Source organism: Hyperolius riggenbachi, chromosome 10 (assembly GCF_040937935.1).
Source record: "Hyperolius riggenbachi isolate aHypRig1 chromosome 10, aHypRig1.pri, whole genome shotgun sequence".
NCBI classification, from domain to species: Eukaryota; Metazoa; Chordata; class Amphibia; order Anura; family Hyperoliidae; genus Hyperolius; species Hyperolius riggenbachi.
In genome coordinates this window covers 24,027,624-24,047,693 of record NC_090655.1, presented here as the reverse complement: position 1 = coordinate 24,047,693, position 20,070 = coordinate 24,027,624, and the positions used below count along the sequence as shown (strand labels likewise).

The 20,070-nt window shown below is 45.3% G+C and overlaps 1 protein-coding gene across 2 annotated transcripts in view; it reads right to left on the bottom strand.

Moving 5' to 3' along the window:
- The window catches only part of INPP5A (inositol polyphosphate-5-phosphatase A), a 614,694-nt gene that overhangs the window by 49,982 nt on the left and 544,642 nt on the right, over positions 1-20,070 (bottom strand). For both annotated transcript variants that reach the window (XM_068255129.1, XM_068255128.1), the window contains exon 12: positions 8,331-8,404. In XM_068255129.1, coding sequence (XP_068111230.1) covers positions 8,331-8,404 — 74 coding nt within the window. The remainder of the gene's footprint in view (positions 1-8,330; positions 8,405-20,070) is intronic.

Sequence of the window (20,070 nt, the reverse complement as noted above, 5' to 3'; positions counted from 1 at the left end):
GGCTAGTGATGCATTCTACTGATAAAAGTGGGATGAGGGCGCAGGGCTTGACACAGCAGGTGCAGTGAACAACAACAATATCCTCAGCCTGCACTCCCTGAGGCAATTCGGGGGCTGCTGTACACACACTAAATTCTCGGCAAATGCAGTCCCGACGGGCCACCTTAATACAGAGACCCATATAGAGTGGTTCTCAATTAAAGGTAGCAAGTGCAAATGCTGTGCAGATCGGAACCTGGCTGGGATTCCAACCAGCCCAGCAGTGCAGGGGAGAGTGCTAGTCACTACACCACCATTCATATAATAGCAGAATAAGAAACACTAGAGGTGGGTACACACATCAGATAAAAGTCTTTGGAAAATTAAAGATCTTGGACCAATTTTACCCCCTTCCATGTAGTATGAGAGCCGTACCTACACAGTCTATTCTATTGAGCTGCACTCCCCATCAGATGAAATATTTGCAAGATGCTGCACACAAAGATGCTGTACACATTCAACAGATCAGTATCTGCAAAAGATCCGTTCCTGCAAAAGATCAGTTCCTGCAAAAGATCAGTTCCTGCAAAAGATCTGTTCCTGCAAAAGATCTGTTCCTGCAAAAGATCTGTTCCTGCAATAGATCTGTTCCTGCAATAGATCTGTTCCTGCAATAGATCTGTTCCTGCAATAGATCTGTTCCTGCAATAGATCTGTTCCTGCAATAGATCTGTTCCTGCAATAGATCTGTTCCTGCAATAGATCTGTTCCTGCAATAGATCTGTTCCTGCAATAGATCTGTTCCTGCAAATTGCATTCATAGTCTATGAGATCTGCAGATCATCATACACACCTTGTTTAACAGACATTCATCTGCAGATCAGATCCACCAGGATGGATCTTCAGATCTGCAGATAATTGTCAGCTATGCAGATGAATGTCTGTTAAACAAGGTGTGTATGTGATCTGCAGATCTCAGACTATGAATGCATTTTGCAGGAACTGATATTTTTCAGGAACAGATCTTTTGCAGATACTGATCTGTTGCATGTGTACGGACATCTTTGTGTGCAGCATCTTGCAAATATTTCATCTGATGTGGAGTTCAGCTCCATAGAAAAGACTGTGTAGAGTATGGCTCTCATACTACATGGAAGGGGGTAAAATTGGTCCAAGATCTTTCATTTTCCAAAGACTTTTATCTGATGTGTGTACCCACCTTAGGAGATCCTTGCCCTTGCAAGCTTACAATCAAGGGAATTTAGTAGGCATTTTGTCTTGGTTGGCATGTAGTGTTAAGGTGCCCATACATTACTTTATTTTTATGCTCAATCGACTTTTTGATTAAATAATGTTATCAACTCAGAGGAGAATAGAGTGTTTTCCACAATGCTCAATTGGAACATATTGGCCAATTGTAGAGGAAATCTGCCGATGGTCACATAATTTAGATCGCTGAAGCAAAAAAAAAAAAAAAAAAAAAAAAAGATTCTGCAGTGGAACATTGTATTATCCCCTTTTCATTCTTTCTTTACCTCTTAGGTATCCTGACCAATAACAGTTGGATGGACAGGGACCTTTCCTCCTCCAGCTTTCCCCCTCTTCTCCTTTACTTATCTCTCCTCCTTTCTTTTACCCAACTAATCTTGCCTCCTTTTACCATGGCAAAGGGTGTACAACCATACACCTGATTGGCTGACTGGTGCCTGCTGACCAGATAAAGGTAGGAAATTGCTTGAACTGGTAGTGAGCAATTGTGTGTGTTGCAGTTAGCATTCAGTTCAGAGGCGGTGGGGGTGAGTTCCCTGGTTGTGAGAGGTCCAGGGCTTGCCCACACTTCCCTCTGGGTATAGCATGGTGGTTTGGGGGCCCCAGCCAGTGAGAGAGACTGGGGCCCCCGGCTGTCGTGCGAACCAGTGTTTGTGATTTTAAATTTCTTTTTTTTGCAGCTTCCAGGATGTGGTTGACAGGGGAGTGGTTAGGGAGGGGACTGTGTGGGAGATGTGCCTACACGGGGCGTCCCTGTAAAATGATTACATGCAACCGAACCTCCCACCTGAATGCTAATTCATGCAATTCCTGCTAGATTTGGTATGGCAGGCAAAGGGTGTATGACCGTACACCTGATTGGCTGATTGGCGCCTGCTGACCAGATAGAGGTAGGAAATTGCTTAAACTGGTAGTGAGCAATTGTGTGTGTTGCAGTTAGCATTCAGTTTAGAGGCAATAGGGGTGAAGTCCCTGGTTGTGAGAGATCCAGGGCTCGCCCGCATCTCCCTCTAGGTATCGCATGGTGGTTTGGGGGCTCCAGCTAGTGAGAGAAACTGGGGCCCCTGGCTGTGGTGCAAACCAGTGTTTGTCCTTCTACCATGTACCAGGATGTATTTGTTGTAGGTTTTGTTTATAATGAAAAATCAATAATATGTACCTGTTAAAACAAAATAGATTCTGCAATCTAATGTTGAGAGGGGGGTGTAAGGCCTAGGTGTGGGTGGGGGGCAGTGTTACAAACATTCTACTATTGGAAACAGTTTTACACAGTCTATTATCTTAGTGCTAAGTTGTATACGGTTTCCATTACACTGGCACGCAAGCTAGAATTATTAGTTTCTCATTGACTGTCTCTAGCGAGTGAAGCTTACAGTTTATCCCCATTATGTAACAAATCTTCACAAATCTTCTTATCTTCACAAATGAAGGTAATAAGAACATGTCCAGTGCAACCCAGTGTTCATCACTCTTATGGTGCCCACACATGGTACAATTAAATAGGCTGATTTTCCAATTTGACTACAACGATTGAATAGGGTGAAAATCGAAAAAAAATTTGATCGAGGAAAAAAAAGGAACGATCATTCAGTTATTTCGATAAAAATCTGATTGGACATGTTGAAAAAATCCATGTGATTGCTTGAGAAATTGTATAGTGTATGGTAGGTTGTATAAAAATTCTATTAACCTCCTGAGCGGTATGGACGAGCTCAGCTCGTCCATCACCGCCGGAGGCTGCCGCTCAGGCCCTGCTGGGCCGATTTTCTTCAAATAAAGTGCAGCACACGCAGCCGGCACTTTGCCAGCCGCGTGTGCTGCCTGATCGCCGCCGCTCTGCGGCGATTCGCCTCGAGCAGCGGCGAAAGAGGGCCCCCCTAGCCGCCTGAGCCCTGCGCAGCCGGAACAAAAAGTTCCGGCCAGCGCTAAGGGCTGGATCGGAAGGCGGCTGACGTCAGGACGTCGGCTGACGTCCATGACGTCACTCCGCTCGTCGCTACGGCGACGATCTAAGCAAAACAAGGAAGGCCGCTCATTGCGGCCTTCCTTGTTTATTCTGGGCGCCGGAGGCGATCGGAAGAACGCCTCCGGAGCGCCCTCTAGTGGGCTTTCATGCAGCCAACTTTCAGTTGGCTGCATGAAATAGTTTTTTTTAATTAAAAAAAAACCCTCCCGCAGCCACCCTGGCGATCTCAATAGAACGCCGGGGAGGTTAAACCAACTTTTTCTTCATATTCAATCATTTATCTTGGATTTTCGGCAAAATCGAACGTTCATGAAAAGAATTTTAAAAACTATTCAACCAAATGGAATAATTGATCAAATTTCTCTGATCGAAACAAAAATGAAAAAATTGCACTGTCTATGGGCACCATGAACTACTTATACAACAAACATACATCAGTCCATGAACTATTACAATTAGCAGCGATACAGAACTACAGAGGAAGTGAAGAGAAGAATAGATCTCAGCGATTCAGTACTTAGTGACATTTCTACGTCTGGTTTTTATATCTCTGGGGCAAGTGCCAAGTGCAGGTTAATGGAACAATAAAAACAGCAATTACCCACAATTCATTGGGGATCTGCTCCATGATCACGGATCTCAAACACTAAACCTTCCTACGGATGGAATTTCACGTTTACCCCTTAAATCAAGAACCCCCTTAACACCGCCGGTCAGGGGGGTACCTAACGAATGAAAGGCCCGGAGATTTACACACTTCTGGCCGATGGTTATCATAATCAATCAGCAAGAACAATCGAGAGCGGCAGCCACCTTGTCGGAGCACAGCTCTGACCTCCCGGGGGACAGGTGTAATCAGAAGCTCAGCTGGCGGCAGAGAGGACGGCATATTACCGTAACAGCACTCAATGCTCCGCTGCATTCTGTTTCCTGGGACGCCAAGCAGCAAAGTGATGGTGAGCGTTCTCACTCTGCGCTGCGAATGTACTGCCATGTGTGGATACAGCTCCTTCACTCTTCTGCACAACAAGAGATTAAACAAGGCACAGCGCTGTTCCTAAACCTGGATACTGCAAGCGGAGCAGATACTGAACAAGGCACAGCGCTGCTCCACTTGCAGTATGCAGGTTCAGGAGCAGATACTTAACAAGGCACAGCACTGCTCCACTTGCAGTATGCAGGTTCAGGAGCAGATACTGAACAAGGCACAGAGCTGCTCCACTTGCAGTATGCAGGTTCAGGAGAGGATACTGAACAAGGCACAGCGCTGCTCCACTTGCAGTATGCAGGTTCAGGAGCAGATACTGAACAAGGCACAGAGCTGCTCCACTTGCAGTATGCAGGTTCAGGAGCGGATACTGAACAAGGCACAGCGCTGCTCCACTTGCAGTATGCAGGTTCAGGAGCAGATACTGAACAAGGCACAGCGCTGCTCCACTTGCAGTATGCAGGTTCAGGAGCAGATACTGAACAAGGCAAAGCGCTGCTCCATTTGCAGTATGCAGGTTCAGGAGTGGATACTGAACAAGGCACAGCGCTGCTCCACTTGCAGTATGCAGGTTCAGGAGTGGATACTGAACAAGGCACAGCGCTGCTCCACTTGCAGTATGCAGGTTCAGGAGCGGATACTGAACAAGGCACAGCGCTGCTCCACTTGCAGTATGCAGGTTCAGGAGCGGATACTGAACAAGGCACAGCGCTGCTCCACTTGCAGTATGCAGGTTCAGGAGCGGATACTGAACAAGGCACAGCGCTGCTCCACTTGCAGTATGCAGGTTCAGGAGCGGATACTGAACAAGGAACAGCGCTGCTCCACTTGCAGTATGCAGGTTCAGGAGCAGATACTGAACAAGGCACAGCGCTGCTCCACTTGCAGTATGCAGTTTCAGGAGCGGATACTGAACAAGGCACAGCGCTGCTCCACTTGCAGTATGCAGGTTCAGGAGCGGATACTGAACAAGGCACAGCGCTGCTCCACTTGCACTATGCAGGTTCAGGAGCGGATACTGAACAAGGCACAGCGCTGCTCCACTTGCAGTATGCAGGTTCAGGAGCGAATACTGAACAAGGCACAGCGCTGCTCCACTTGCAGTATGCAGGTTCAGGAGCGGATACTGAACAAGGCACAGCGCTGCTCCACTTGCAGTATGCAGGTTCAGGAGCAGATATTGAACAAGGCACAGCGCTGCTCCACTTGCAGTATGCAGGTTCAGGAGCAGATACTGTACAAGGCACAGCGCTGCTCCACTTGCAGTATGCAGGTTCAGGAGCGGATACTGAACAAGGCCCAGCGCTGCTCCACTTGCAGTATGCAGGTTCAGGAGCGGATACTGAACAAGGCACAGCGCTGCTCCACTTGCAGTATGCAGATTCAGGAGCGGATACTGAACAAGGCACAGCGCTGCTCCACTTGCAGTATGCAGGTTCAGGAGCGGATACTGAACAAGGAACAGCGCTGCTCCACTTGCAGTATGCAGGTTCAGGAGCGGATACTGAACAAGGCACAGCGCTGCTCCACTTGCAGTATGCAGGTTCAGGAGCGGATACTGAACAAGGCACAGCGCTGCTCCACTTGCAGTATGCAGGTTCAGGAGCGGATACTGAACAAGGCACAGCGCTGCTCCACTTGCAGTATGCAGATTCAGGAGCGGATACTGAACAAGGCACAGCGCTGCTCCACTTGAAGTATGCAGATTCAGGAGCGGATACTGAACAAGGCACAGCGCTGCTCCACTTGAAGTATGCAGGTTCAGGAGCAGATCCTGAACAAGGAGCCATTTACAGGTATCTCACTCATTTAGGGCCATTGGAATAAGGCGCATTTCACACTGCACATAAAAATGCTCCGTTTATTGGAGCTGAACAGATCCATAGGATGCTCTGCAAAGCAATAGAATCCATTTACATCAGTCTGTTTGGACAAGCAGAACGCAGGCTTAGGTCCTGCACAATTTTTCTGGATCGGCCAGATGAAGGGGAAGGTGACTGTCATTCTTTGCAAAATACTCACCTGCACCGTTCATTTAGGTCCCTGCATGGAAGAAATGCCGGTATATCGATCCCAGAGCCCCAGCACAAGCATCAGGCACCTATTTTTACGAGTTACGGGTGTAATGCGTAACATTTTTACGTATTACATCCGTAACGCGTAAAAATGTACTTGTTGATGTCTGCAATAGCTTCCTGCACCATCAGGGATGCGAAAAATGTACGCATGGCGGCCGGCCGGCCGACTCCCAGTCGGCAAAAACGAAACTCAGCGGGGGACCAGAGGAGCCATGAGTGACTGCGAGGGCACAGGATGGCTGCAGGGGGCTGGTAGATGCCCTCGGTAAGTAAAACACTTTTTTTTTTTTAATACAGTTAAGGTTCCCTTTAAGGCCTTAGGGGACCATTTAAACTGAAATGCACTTTCCAGGGAACTCTCCAAAGTCGAGTCTAGGTTCACACTTTAGTACCTCACATTTGCTATAATTTATTTTTAAGTGTGAAAGTTGGCCATACAGTTTGAACTCTGAGCAGATTGGGATTGAGACATGTGGTGCGGTGATATAGAAAAGCAGATCATCTGCGTAAGCAGCTATTTCATGTTCTACTGTAGGCAGCTTGAGACCCTGAATATCAGGGTTAGCTCTAATTGTACAAAGGAGGGGTTCCAGTGTGAGAACAAAGATAAAGGGGGACAGTGGACATCCCTGACGTGTCCCATTGGCTATCTCGAAAGGCTGCAAGAGTTCCCCATTGATCTTTACTTGTGCTGTAGGTTTAGTGTATAGGGCCATTATCCAGGAACGCATGCTTCTAGGGAAGCCAATGTGCTGTAGTGTTGATTCAATAAATCCCCAATGGACGCGATCAAAGGCCTCCTCTGCATCTGTAGAAAGAAGCATCATCGGTGATGCCTTTGATCGCGCCCAGTGGACTCCCCCCAATGTCCTGATTGTATTGTCTCTAGCTTCCCGAGTTGGGATGAATCTCACTTGGTCAAAGTGAACAAGCCCCTCCATGAGCAGTGACATTCTATTTGCGAGGATCTAAGGCTGGGTCCACACTAGACCCGGTTGCAGGACGGACACTGCAGTCCGGATCAGGGGAAGTACCCACCGTACTGCAAACTGATGAAAGTGCATCAGTTTTGCATCAGTTTCCGTTCAGGTTTTTCCCTGACAGAAAACGTCTCCATCATTAGGAAGGAGTGGGAGGATTTTTTTGGGCCAATCATAAAGCTCAGGCTATCCGTTTTAACATCCGTTTTTTGCCTGTGGAGCTGGAGATGCGTTTTCTCATTACTTTCACTACCCCTGCGTGTATCCGTGGTCCTGATCCGTTGCGTGAAAATGCAGCAGATCCGGACCTTCCGTTCAGGTTTTGAAAACGGATCCCCGCAAACGCAGACGGATCCGTTTTTTACTTGGGTGAGGCTGGCTGCTATTTTCAACATTAGTATCCGGGACTCCGTTTTTCATCAGGTTTGAAAAGCGCAGCCACGGATACGTTTCCGGACCTAGTGTGGACTGGCTCTTAGTGAAGATCTTTAGGTCAAGATCAGGTCAGGAGCGATATGGGGCAATAATTAGCACAAAGTGAAGCGTCTTTGCCTTAACAGATCAGTTTTTCATCCATCCAGAGTGAATCCAGCCTAGGAAAAATACTACCATGTGTTATTTTGATTGCTTTTTAGTGTTATATTGTCCAGCCAGGTCCATGAGCCACACATCTCTGGTCTGTTTGAATGACAGGAAAGGATAACCAGACCCTTCACACATCCATATTTCTACTATGGAAATAGCTTTGTGCCTGGCATTGTGCAGCAATCCATTATTTGACACCTGAGAACACTCTACTATGTATTTTCAGAGGTGTGCTTCAGTTGAAGAGGCCCTGTAGTGTCAAAGTACAATGCAGAAAATTATTCAGAACACCAATTTTTATGGTAATTATCCCCCCCCCCCCCCCCCACAGTGATGTTTAACCTAAGGGACATTTTCTGTCACTTAATCAGAGTTCAGATCTTACTTTATTTTGAAGGTTTTTTTTATGTCGTGTAACAAATTAAAATCCTTTTCTGTCCACCGAATGGCTTAGCTTGGCTTTTAACAAAGAACCGATAACATACCTGGGGGAAAACGTGATGTCCAGTTCATACAATCTGTCTTTGAAGACCGATAATTCTTTGTCGAATTCTAAAAGCTAAAACAAACCAAAAATAAGGATTTGTGTTAATATAAAAAAAACAGTAATAATAATAAATATTTTACTACTTATCCAATGTGTATAAATAAGTTGGCTGTATTCCACATAGTAGTATCTAACAATTTCTTGAAATAACAGCATTGGAACACTGTACAGTTTAGAGACATTGGCCTCAACTCACTAAGCTTATCTCCTGTCACGTTTCTAGAGTTGTTACCATGGTAATAAGGCATGTAGTATTCAGGAAACATTTTACCTCAGGCAAACCTAAAGTTAACTCTTCTGTCTTTAAGTTAACTCTTCAATCCTTAAAATAACTCCAGAGTTAAAGACAGACTATTTATTAACTGCGAGTGAAAATAACTACAGAGGCAGTAAATTAACTACAGAGGATGTAATTTAAGGAATGAAGATATAAGATAACTCTCTTACTGTGTGGTGGTACATTTTCTCTTGCCTTATCTCCAGCATGATCTTAGTAGATTGAGGCCATTTGAGCACCAAGCCCGGGCTACCGGCAAAGGTGGAAAACTGTAAATTCTTATTTGGGCATACATTATGCATTGCTTAAAGGAGAAGTCTGAGGTAAAAAAAACAAAACAAAAAAAAAACAAGATCTACTTACCTGGGGGCCTTATCTGTCCCTCTCCGCAGCTCTGCTTCCAGCCGGTGCCCCACGCGTATTACAGGAGGTCAGCAGTGATCCCCTCACCACACCCAGACTATAGGGTAACAGTGCAGCACATACTTTGCTGCTTCACTACAGGAAGCAGGACTATTTCTGACCATTTGGGGCATCTTGACAATAGTACGGGGCATGGGACCCATAGGTCCAGTGACACCATTGGCTTCATCACTTAAAAGCTAACCTTTCCCAACAACTCTAAACCAGCGGTGGAATTACATAGAGGACCTATTCTATCACATGCTGTAAGTTCAGGAAGCTGGTGTTCCAGGTGGAGTGCCTCCAATGAAGGAGATCAGTACCGGAACTGCGGAACACGGCATACGTCACTTCCTGAGCCAACATTTGTGTCAGCAGTATGGATCCTCCTCTTGCTACGCAGGGTTTATTTAATATACATTAATCACGTACCATCTCACAGCTGTATGAGTGGTGGCGGTTCTGAAGGTAAATTACATTGCGTCCTTTCTAGCCCCTTTTTTAGCAAATAAATCATTTGTGAGCTGTGCAATTAGCAACTGCTTGTACAGAGTAATTATCTAAGGGAAAGGAGGTACCAGAGCCACCTGCATGCGGACCACCACGCTGCTGTTATCTCTAGGAAGGAGGTCACGTTTGCTCCACATCTTTACTGTCCTTAGTCCATATTACGTAACTGGGTATCACTTGCACTACCCCATTTCTAATGTCAGAAATGTAACCTAAGAATTGTGTAAAATGCCTTAAACCTCAAAGTAAAGCTATAGTCCTATCAATGGTCGCTAGGTGTGCAATACTCCAAACATCTACATCTACTATGGAGGAAAAGTGGGTGGAGAGAAACAGGAGACCTCCCACTGCAGGGACAGCCAGTGACATGCTGATCGGTTCAGTGAAATAAATAGGTCAGACTCCATATTACTCAAACTTCAGGTGTCCTTTTTTACACTCCACATTTGACAATAATAATCGATATCCATACTTATAGGGGAACACTTTAGACTTTCATGAAAGTGGACCTGAACTCTTGCACAGAGCAGAATAAAAAAAACAGACCCATTACCCATCATCTGTGATGAAGATCCAATGTAATTTGATCTCTCAGTTGTGTCAGCTCAGGAATCTCCTCTGCCATAGCAGAACTGCTAATTTGTAAACATAGGAGGTCAACCCTATGTCTACTTCCATGAAAGCAGACCCACTGCAGATGCATTGCAGGATTTGTATCAGCTGTAACCAGGGCTGTGGAGTCGGTACAAAAATCATCCGACTCCTCGGTTTATGAAACCACCGACTGACTCCAACTCCAGGTAACCAAAATTGCTCCGACTCCTTGACTCAGACTCCTTAGTCTAATATCTACAAAGGCCGTGGATTTGGTTCAAAAATCATTTTGAATAGAGTAGTGGCTGAATAGAGTACTGGTTAAGGGCTCTGCCTGTGACATGGGAGACCAGGGTTCGATCCTGGCTACGGTCAGTACATATTCAGTAAGGAGTTCAAGACAAGACTCCCTAACACTGCAGGGTGGCCTCCTGAGCGCCCCCTTAGTGGCTGCAGCTCTTGAGCGCTTTGAGTCCAACAGGAGAAAAGCGCTATACAAATGTTCAAATTAATTTGACTCCGACGATTATTGAAACCACCGACTCGGACTCCAGGTACCCAAATTTGCTCCGACTCCACAGCCATGGCTGTAACAAAGAAAGGTTTTTCTTTAAAGTGAATGGGAATGGCTATAAGAAAAATGAAGCAGATACTTGCATAAGGAGAGGGGAGGCTCTGGGTCCTAATGAGCCTTCCTGCTCCTCTCACAGATCCCTCGTTCCAGCGCTGACTCCCCCATTAACAGTATTCAACCAATTGGCCAAATACTGCTTTCTGCAGCTGAAGGGGGCTTTGGAAGTCTTCAGAAGCCCGAGTAAAGATCGGTGGCTCCGTACTGTGCGAGCACGCTCTCTCGCATGGTCACGCAGGCGCAGTACAGAGCCGCCCATCTTCAGGAGCACCAGGGATCCTAAAGACTTCAGAAGCCTCCGCTTCAAACGGTGGAGCCAGTGCTGCAATGAGGGGACCGTGACATGAGCGGGAAGGCTCTATAGCCTAATTTCGTGTGGTACGCGTACCCCAGGGGGAACTTAACCAATAACAAAAAATGTAGAGTCTTAGAAAGTGATTAAGCTTATTTAAAGTGGTTTAAAACCCTGACATAATATTCAATAAAAACATGTTTTCCTACTTTTTATATGCCATATGGTTATCATATTTGCATTTGTGCAGAAGTATTATTATTCATTTAGAAATTATATGTTCCCAAAAGTACAGTTTTTTGCCTTGTGAGCTGACTTTGCATTTTATTAATAACTGGTTTTATTCATTATGAATTGAAGGCAGCCATGCTTTGAATCTCTGTCTGTGTGTAGCTGCTTCTCCACAGTCAGAGAATGTGTCACATTCCTCATTTGATAGTTAACCACCCTGGCGTTCTATTAAGATCGCCAGGGCGGCTGCGGGAGGGTTTTTTTTAAATAAAAAAAAAACTATTTCATGCAGCCAACTGAAAGTTGGCTGCATGAAAGCCCACTAGATGGCGCTCCGGAGGCGTTCTTCCGATCGCCTCCGGCAGCCAGAAGTAACACGGAAGGCCGCAATGAGCGGCCTTCCGTGTTTGGCTTCTCCTGTCGCCATGGCGACGAGCGGAGTGATGTCATGGACGTCAGCCGACGTCCTGACGTCAGCCGCCTCCGATCCAGCCCTTAGCGCTGGCCGGAACTATTTGTTCCGGCTGCGCAGGGCTCAGGCGGCTGGGGGGGACCCTCTTTCGCCGCTGCTCGCGGCGGATCGCCGCAGAGCGGCGGCGATCGGGCAGCACACGCGGCTGGCAAAGTGCCGGCTGCGTGTGCTGCTCTTTATTTGAGCAAAATCGGCCCAGCAGGGCCTGAGCGGCAGCCATCGGCGGTGATGGACGAGCTGAGCTCGTCCATACCGCTAAGATGGTTAAGTAAACACAAGATAACATTATCTACAACCTCGGATGCGTCCACATTTCACTGCATTGAACTTTTAAACTCTGTGTGTAACCCTTCGAAATGCTGGTCTAGTAAAAAAAAATAATGCTGATTGCATATAATATGCTGTAAATAATGTTTTAGAGCAAAGATGAAATGCAGGGTTATATTCCAAATGAGTGTTCCAGCTAATTAAAATCAATAGTAAATGCTTGTACATAGTTTACAACCAATTATGTATTATGATTAAATATACAGTATATTTGTCAAGGTATACAGTATAAATATACTATATACCTTGACAAGTACAGGGCTTTAAAAGGTATGAAACATACCAATAACATTTTGAGAAACCCTGCTCTACACAGAGCCTTGTCTATCCGTAAGTATCTGGTTCAATTTTTTTTCTTAAATTTCCATTAGCTTTAAAGGTTAATATGCTGCTGCGAATCGTTTAGAGCAGAGAGAATCAGAATCAAATTTATTTTGCCAAGTGCGGCAGTTGCCACACCCGGAATTATTTGTGGAACACATTGGCATAGAGTGTAGTGAAAGAACAACATCAAAACATAACTAGCAAGTAGCAATACAAAAATGCATTGAAGAACAGATGCAGCTGGCATTGAAAACATAGTAGTGCAAGACAGTACATGTGCAAAATGAACAGACGTGGAACAGGTATGTAGCAGCTAGTCCTGCTGTTTAGTTAAAGGGATACTGTAGTGGGTCGGGGGAAAATGAGTTGAAGTTACCCAGGGCTTCTAATGGTCCCCCACAGACATCCTGTGCCCGCGCAGCAACTTACCGATGCTCCGGCCCCGCCTCTGGTTCACTTCTGGAATTTCAGACTTTAAAGTCTGAAAACCACTGTGCCTGCGTTGCCATGTCCTCGCTTCCCCTGATGTCACCAGGAGCGTACGGCGCAGACACAGACCATACTAGGCCTGCGCAGTACGCTACTGGTGACATCAGTGGGATCGAGGACACAGTGGTTTTCAGACTTTAAAGTCTGAAATTCCAGAAGTGAACCGGAGGCGGGGCCGGAGCATCGGTGAGTGGCTGCGTGGTCACAGGATGTCTGCGTGGAACCATTAGAAGCCCTGGGTAACTTCAACTCATTTTCCCCCGACCCCACTACAGTGTCCCTTTAATTAGTACTAGGTGCAAATACACATGAAATGAAGAATCACCCCAGGTTAAGTACATACAGGCTATTTAGGTCTGGGTGACAGCCCTGCTATTTAGCTTTGCTGTGTGAATGGCTCGAGTTCAGAAGGTGCACTGCTTGGGGGAAAAAGGAGTTCCTATGTCTGGAGATTTTGATGGAAATAGCTCTGTAGCGGTGGTCGGAGCTCAGGCGGTTGAAAAAGCGGCCACCGGGGTGGAGGATCCTATTTGCCCTTGTTCTCAGCCTGGAAGCTTGTTGGAGGTCCAGTGGTGGCAGGGGTGTGCAGATAATTCTTTCTGCGGCATTTATTACTCTATGTAGTCTGTACTTGCCGCTTGCAGTGGCGCTGCCATACCAGACGATGATGGAGGAGCACAGGATAGACTCGATGGTGGCAGTGTAAGTTCTTAGTTCAATTCCACTTACCTATATAGTTTTCTGCCACTTTCTTATTTGTTTCACTGAACAGATTGCTACCTTAACCTCCCTGGCGGTAAGCCCATGCAGAGCACGGGCTATGCCGCCGGGAGGCACCGCTCAGGCCCCGCTGGGCCGATTTGCATAATTTTTTTTTTGCTGCACGCAGCTAGCTGCATGCAGTGCCCGATCGCCGCCGCTACCCGCCGATCCACCGCTATACGCGTCACCGCAGCCGCCGCCCCCCCCCCCCGTGCGCTGCCTGGCCAATCAGTGCCAGGCAGCGCTGTGGGGTGGATCGGAGTCCCCTTTGACGTCACGACGTCGATGACGTCGCTGACGTCATCCCGCCCCGTCGCCATGGCGACGGGGGAAGCCCTCCAGGAGATCCCGTTCTTTGAACGGGATCTCTTGATCTCCGATCGCCGGCGGAGATCGGACGGGCTGGGTGGATGCCGCTGAGCAGTGGCTATCATGTAGCGAGACCTCGTCTCGCTACATGAAGAAAATTAAAAAAAAAAAAAAAACGTATTTGCTGCCCCCTGACGGATTTTGACAAACCACCAGGAGGGTTAAAGAGAACCTGAACTGAAAATTAAAAGTCCTACTTACCTCCTGTGTAGTCTACTCATCAATCTCTTTCTCCTCTCCTGCGTCCTGTTTGTCCACTGGGATCAATGGAATCCTCTGTCCTCCATTTTGAAAATGGCCATTACCCCACAACAGCTTCCTGGTCAGCACACTAATATCGCCCACTGAGGCATAGGGAAATATGAACATTACTTTATTCAGTTGTAACTGACAGCTGCTGATCTATAACTGACAGCAACTGGTATATTTCAGTTCTGACAAAATATTGTCAGAACTGGAAGGGATCACTGTAAGAAGAAAATGGTGAGCTTCTGAGAGGAACTGACTGTGAGGTAAGCATTTAATATTCATTTGCAGCTACGTCATGTGTTTATTTTAAATAATTTTACTCAGTTCAGGTTCCCTTTAAATACCGGTACGCTGGTGGAATTCTGACTTTGGTACAGCCCTACAGATTTAACAGCTGAAGTAAGATGCCTCAGTCAATAGAAAACAATTTAGAGCGTTTTATCTGGAAGTAGAAAGATACCCTGCAAAAGGTCACTGTCCACTGGGACACGGCCATGAGCTGTCTCTGCTGGAATCACTGTAGTATGAACCCTTTATAACAGGCCAACTTAATTCAGTCATTGGAGTAGAACAACAGCAATTACTCATCAAGACCTGCGGAGCAAACTCAGAGCATTGTTAGATCAGGAGGTGATATTAGCAGCATTTATCAAACCCATCGCCAGCATGCACCGGGGAATTCACAGCTGTGCAAGGCAAATGGAGATGAGGATCTCCGAAAAGGGGGAAAAAAACACCAGGACAATGGATTCTCTGTGAAGTGTTAAATAAAGATCTGGCCGTTCTGCATTGCCTTTACACATTTTACCCCGAGGGAATCAGGCATCACTAACCTAAAGCAATTTTTTCACTAAATATTATTATTATTATGCATTTATATACCACTGGCAGTTTATGCACCACTTTACATGGGATTATTCATGCTAGTAATTGCCCCTCAGAATGTGATACCTACCATAATCCTTGTTTTTATGACCCAGCTACACTCTTAGCACTTCAGGATGTGAGCAATTTTCACATTAGCGCTATTCCCATTCGTTTGCCAATAACTATTACTACTTATTATACCTAAATGATTTATATAGTTTTTTTTTTTTCAGGACAAATTAGGCTTTTAGTGTGTGAAAATTTTGTTTACCAATTACTGCTCCGTCATCGGTCTATCAGCGGCGATCGTCGCTATTAGACTGTTAGATGGTGAAACCGCCGTCTATTTACATTGTACAGTACTGCAATCTACTGCAGCGCTGTAGTGGGGACATTCATGTCACTTGGCTGTCCCCTAGAGAGGCTCCAATCGCGATCCCCTCTCATAGGCGAATGCCTATGAGAGTGGCTCGCCCTGATTGGCTGGCGGTGGGAGGGAAGTAATGGAAATAAAAAAAATAGACAAATTTATAAAAAAAACCCAAACAAATAAAAAAATAAACAAACATCACACCAGCGATCAGAGCCCACCAACAGAAATCTCTGTTGGTGGGCAGAGGGGTGAGGGGGAAATCACTTGTGTGCTAAGTAGTATGGCTCTGCAGCAAGCTATGAAAGCTGCAGGTCACTACATTGTAAAAATTAGCCTGGTCACTGGGGGGAGGAGGGGGGGGGGGTATGCTTATCCATCCTAGTTATTACAACATTTAGATTATGTTCCTAGCACAATGTATGGTGACAATATTGTATTTGGAAATAAAGGTGTCTTTTTTCAGTTTTTTGCTCTCTCATTGTACACTATCAATTACAAGACTTTATTTGCAAAAATAATAGTAATATACCCTCATGGCATATATATTTAAAAAGCCAAGTCCCTAAGGTAATAATATACATTTTTTCTTTTATATTCTGTCCCTCTGTTTTCATATTACAAGTCTTTTATTTTGGTCCACAATATGCAAAAATGTTATTGATTTTGATTCAGCTTGTGACTAAAAAGAATACACAAGACATGGGCCTCTTTTTGCAGTTTTGCTAAGTTTTATCATAATTTTGAAAAGCACTTTTTATGTTCGAATGAGTTTGTCCCTACCTATTTTTTATGTGACGTGGGTCCAAGCTTTAAAACACACCAAAATGTATTCTGCAATGTGTCACAGTTAAAATGACACCTCATTTAGTAACAAACTGGTGGTGTACTCTCCACAACTACACTAGATGTATAGATATGTCCAGTTGTCATTAAGGTAGGGAACACACTTTTCGTGCGCGTTTTCTGCACAGAAAAACTCATGTTAATCAATGGACTAGTTCACACTTAATGTGCTTTCCCCGCGCAGAAAAAAAAACCTGACATTCTGCATCATGATTCTGCACACTGTCAGTTTTATGCATCAATTACATTAGCTACTGTGAAAAACCGTGCATGTTATTCTGAATAGAATCACACTTGGTGTGCATAAAACGAACGCAGAAATACGCGCGCAGAAAACGGAAACACGTGTGTTCCCTGCCTAAGTGGTAAAAATTATACCACATGAAGGCTAGATTCACAGTGGTCAGTTGTATAACTCACACATTATAATGACTGTGAACTGCAATGGAGACTGACCACAGACTTTAATACAAAGCCTGCATGCAGCGAGTTAGAAAAATGTGATCTGTTACTGTGAACAGGCCCATAGAATCGTATGGGCAGTGAGTTGACATGCAGCATTTTTCTGCAACGCAACGGGCCACTGTGAACAGGGCCTTAGTAACAATCTAGCGGTGTACCCAAAACAACTACACTAGACGTATGCATAGTATATGTCCAGTTGTCATTAAAGTGAACCAGAGAGGAAGCACCCTCATGTATTTACCATATATATCAGTGGGAACATTAGAGAAAACACCAACCCTGCTCTTGGTTTCATCCTTCACTGCTCAGCCTGCTTGTTATCAGCCTTGATAAAATCCCTGACTGAGCATTCAGTCTGGCTTTGCTTAGGAATCATAGCTGAGTCTGTTTTTCCAGCCCAAGCCTGCCCCCTTCTGGCTCTAATGGATCAGCTATGAGTATTCCTGAGCAAAGCCAGACTGAATGCTCAGTCGGGGATTTTATCAGGGCTGATAACAAGCAGGCTGAGCAGTGAAGAATGAAACCGAGAGCAGGGTAGGTGTTTTCTCTAATGCTCCCACTGATGTATATGGTAAAATTCATGAGGGTGCTTCGTCTCTGGTTCACTTTAAGTGGTTAAAAAGTGGAACTTTACTAAACATAAGTAAACTCTTTCCAATCCTGTGGCCGACTTTGGAATTTTCAAGTTCTTTTATGCTCCACTTGCAAATCTTCATTAGGGGTGGGGGAACACCTGGCTAAATAACCTGAGGAGGGGTCTGCCTAATACTGGGGCGCACCTGGCTACCTATACTGGGTGGCTCATTGGCCAACTGAACTGGGGGCCAAACAGACTAGGGGAGCATTTGGCTTTTAGTAATTAGGGGGGGTAAAACTATATAGTGCCAACATTTTCTGCATAGTCCTATGTCTATGTATGTATGTATCGTGTAGTGTTTCCATCACAGTCTAGGGCCAATTTAGGGGGAAGCCAATTAATTTATCTGTAGGTTTTTATGTGGGAGGAAACTGGAGTGCCTGGAGGAAACCCACACAGAGACGGGGAGAACATACAAACTCCTTGCAGATAGTTCCCTGGCTGGGATTTGAACCGGGGACCCAGTGCTGCAAGGCGACAGCGCTCATCACTACACCATCGTGCTGCCCGCATATTTAACTATCTGCTACTATGTGTTTGCAGTTGCTGCCTGCATAGTATTAACTGGAGTGTTGAAAAGTTAAAGGAAAGCATAAGTGATGTAAAGTAGTTCAGCTAAACTTACCTGGGGCTTCTTCCACCCTCCTGTAGCCCTCATGTCCCTCGCCTTCCTCACAGTCTGATACATTCAGCTGATATGCCCCTCCAATATCTGTCAGACTAAGCTGTGTTGCGCTCTACTGAGCATGTGCACCACCGGCTGCCTGTCCCCTCAAGCGCACTGGGAGCATTACTCTCTACTAGTGCAGTATGTCAAACTTACCACTGTGCAGAAGATTTCCAGCTACGGCAGCGTGATCAAGGAGGTGCGTGGTTGTAGCCACACGGCCAGCTTTCGGAGAGGTGCAAGGCACCCGATGGAGCACGTGCTGCTGAGATTTTCCAGCATGTCCGATCAATGCTTCAAACTGATTTTGGCCCCAAATAGATTGAGACATTGATTGGGCGGACACGTTGTGACACCAATTTTCATCTAAGTCATTAAATCGAGTGGTTAATGGGTCGGCAAAACTGGTAGCTGTATGGCCACCTTTACTAAATCAGACCCAATGTACAATAAAAGCCAGACAGTGTTTAAAGAGGAACTCCAGTGAAAATCATGTAATCAAAAAAGTGCTTCATTTTTACAATAATTATGTATAAATGATTTAGTCAGTGTTTGCCCATTGTAAAATCTTTTAAATCCCTGATTCACATTCTGACATTTATCACATGGTGACATTTTTACTGTTGGCAGGTGATGTAGCTGCTGCATGCTTTTTTGGCAGTTGGAAACAGCTATTTCCCACAATGCAACAAGGTTCACAGACAGGAAACTGCCAGGAGTACCACGGTACTCAGAGCTTCTTGTGGGAGGGGTTTCACCACAATATCAGTCATACAGCGCCCCCTGATGGTCTGTTTGTGAAAAGGAATAGATTTCTCATGTAAAAAGGGGGTATCAGCTACTGATTGGGATGAAGTTCAATTCTTGGTCGGAGTTTCTCTTTAACAGTGCTCCACTCTATTCCCACCCAACATATAATAGTTGGAGTTCTTATTTTGTGCACTGCTATGATCTTCTGTTTTCACACCTCAATTTGGGTAGGAAAAAAGGGCGCCAGCTGAGGGTGGTCAAAAAGGGTGCATCCATAGACTCTAATGCAATTATCGTTAATATGGTAAAAAAAAGCAAAAAAAAATATCGTTAACATCAGAACATTACAGTTTTTGAAGTAGTTATTTTAGAAGCTTGCAACGTTATAGTTTTTGTCATATTTCGTTTCTATGTACAGATTTTACGTTATCAAAGATGTTATCGTTTCTATGTGGAAAATGGTGTTCCTGCAGAGGGAGTGGTTAGGCATCACGAGGGGGAGTGGTTAGGGTTAGGCACCACCCAGGTGGCTGTTAGTTTTAGGCAACACCCGGGTGTGGGGGGGGGGGGAGGGGTGTTTAGGGTTAGGCACCACCAGGGGGTGGTTAGGCACCAAGGGGGAGAGTTCTGTGTAAGAGTAGGGTTGGGTTAAGCTGTATTGTTGAATTACGTAATGATTTTTAACGTTTATATCTTTTCGTCATTTCCCGTCTGTTTTTACAATGGTATTTATTGTTAACCAAGTTGGACAATGATGTTTATTGTTATCAGATTTCGTTACCCAGTAACGCCATTTCGTTATCCAGCCGAGCTCTTTTTCCATGCTGCCCTCTTTTCATGCACGCATTTGGATAGCTCTATACCTTCTTTACGCAATTGGGTGTTCTTAGACAACACAAACAACATTTATATTGTGCATTCCTCGAGGCAGACTCAAAGCGCTTTAGCTGCAGCCCCTAGGATGCGCTCTATAGGCAGAAGCAGTGTTTGTGAGTCTTGCCTAAGGTCTCCTACTGAATGGGTGCTGGCTTACTGGACAGGAAGAGACAAGATTTGAGCCTAAGCCTCTTTTGTCAGAGGCAGATCCCTTAACGATTACACTATACAGCAACTATTTGCTTTAGATATGAAAAACATCAGAGGAATA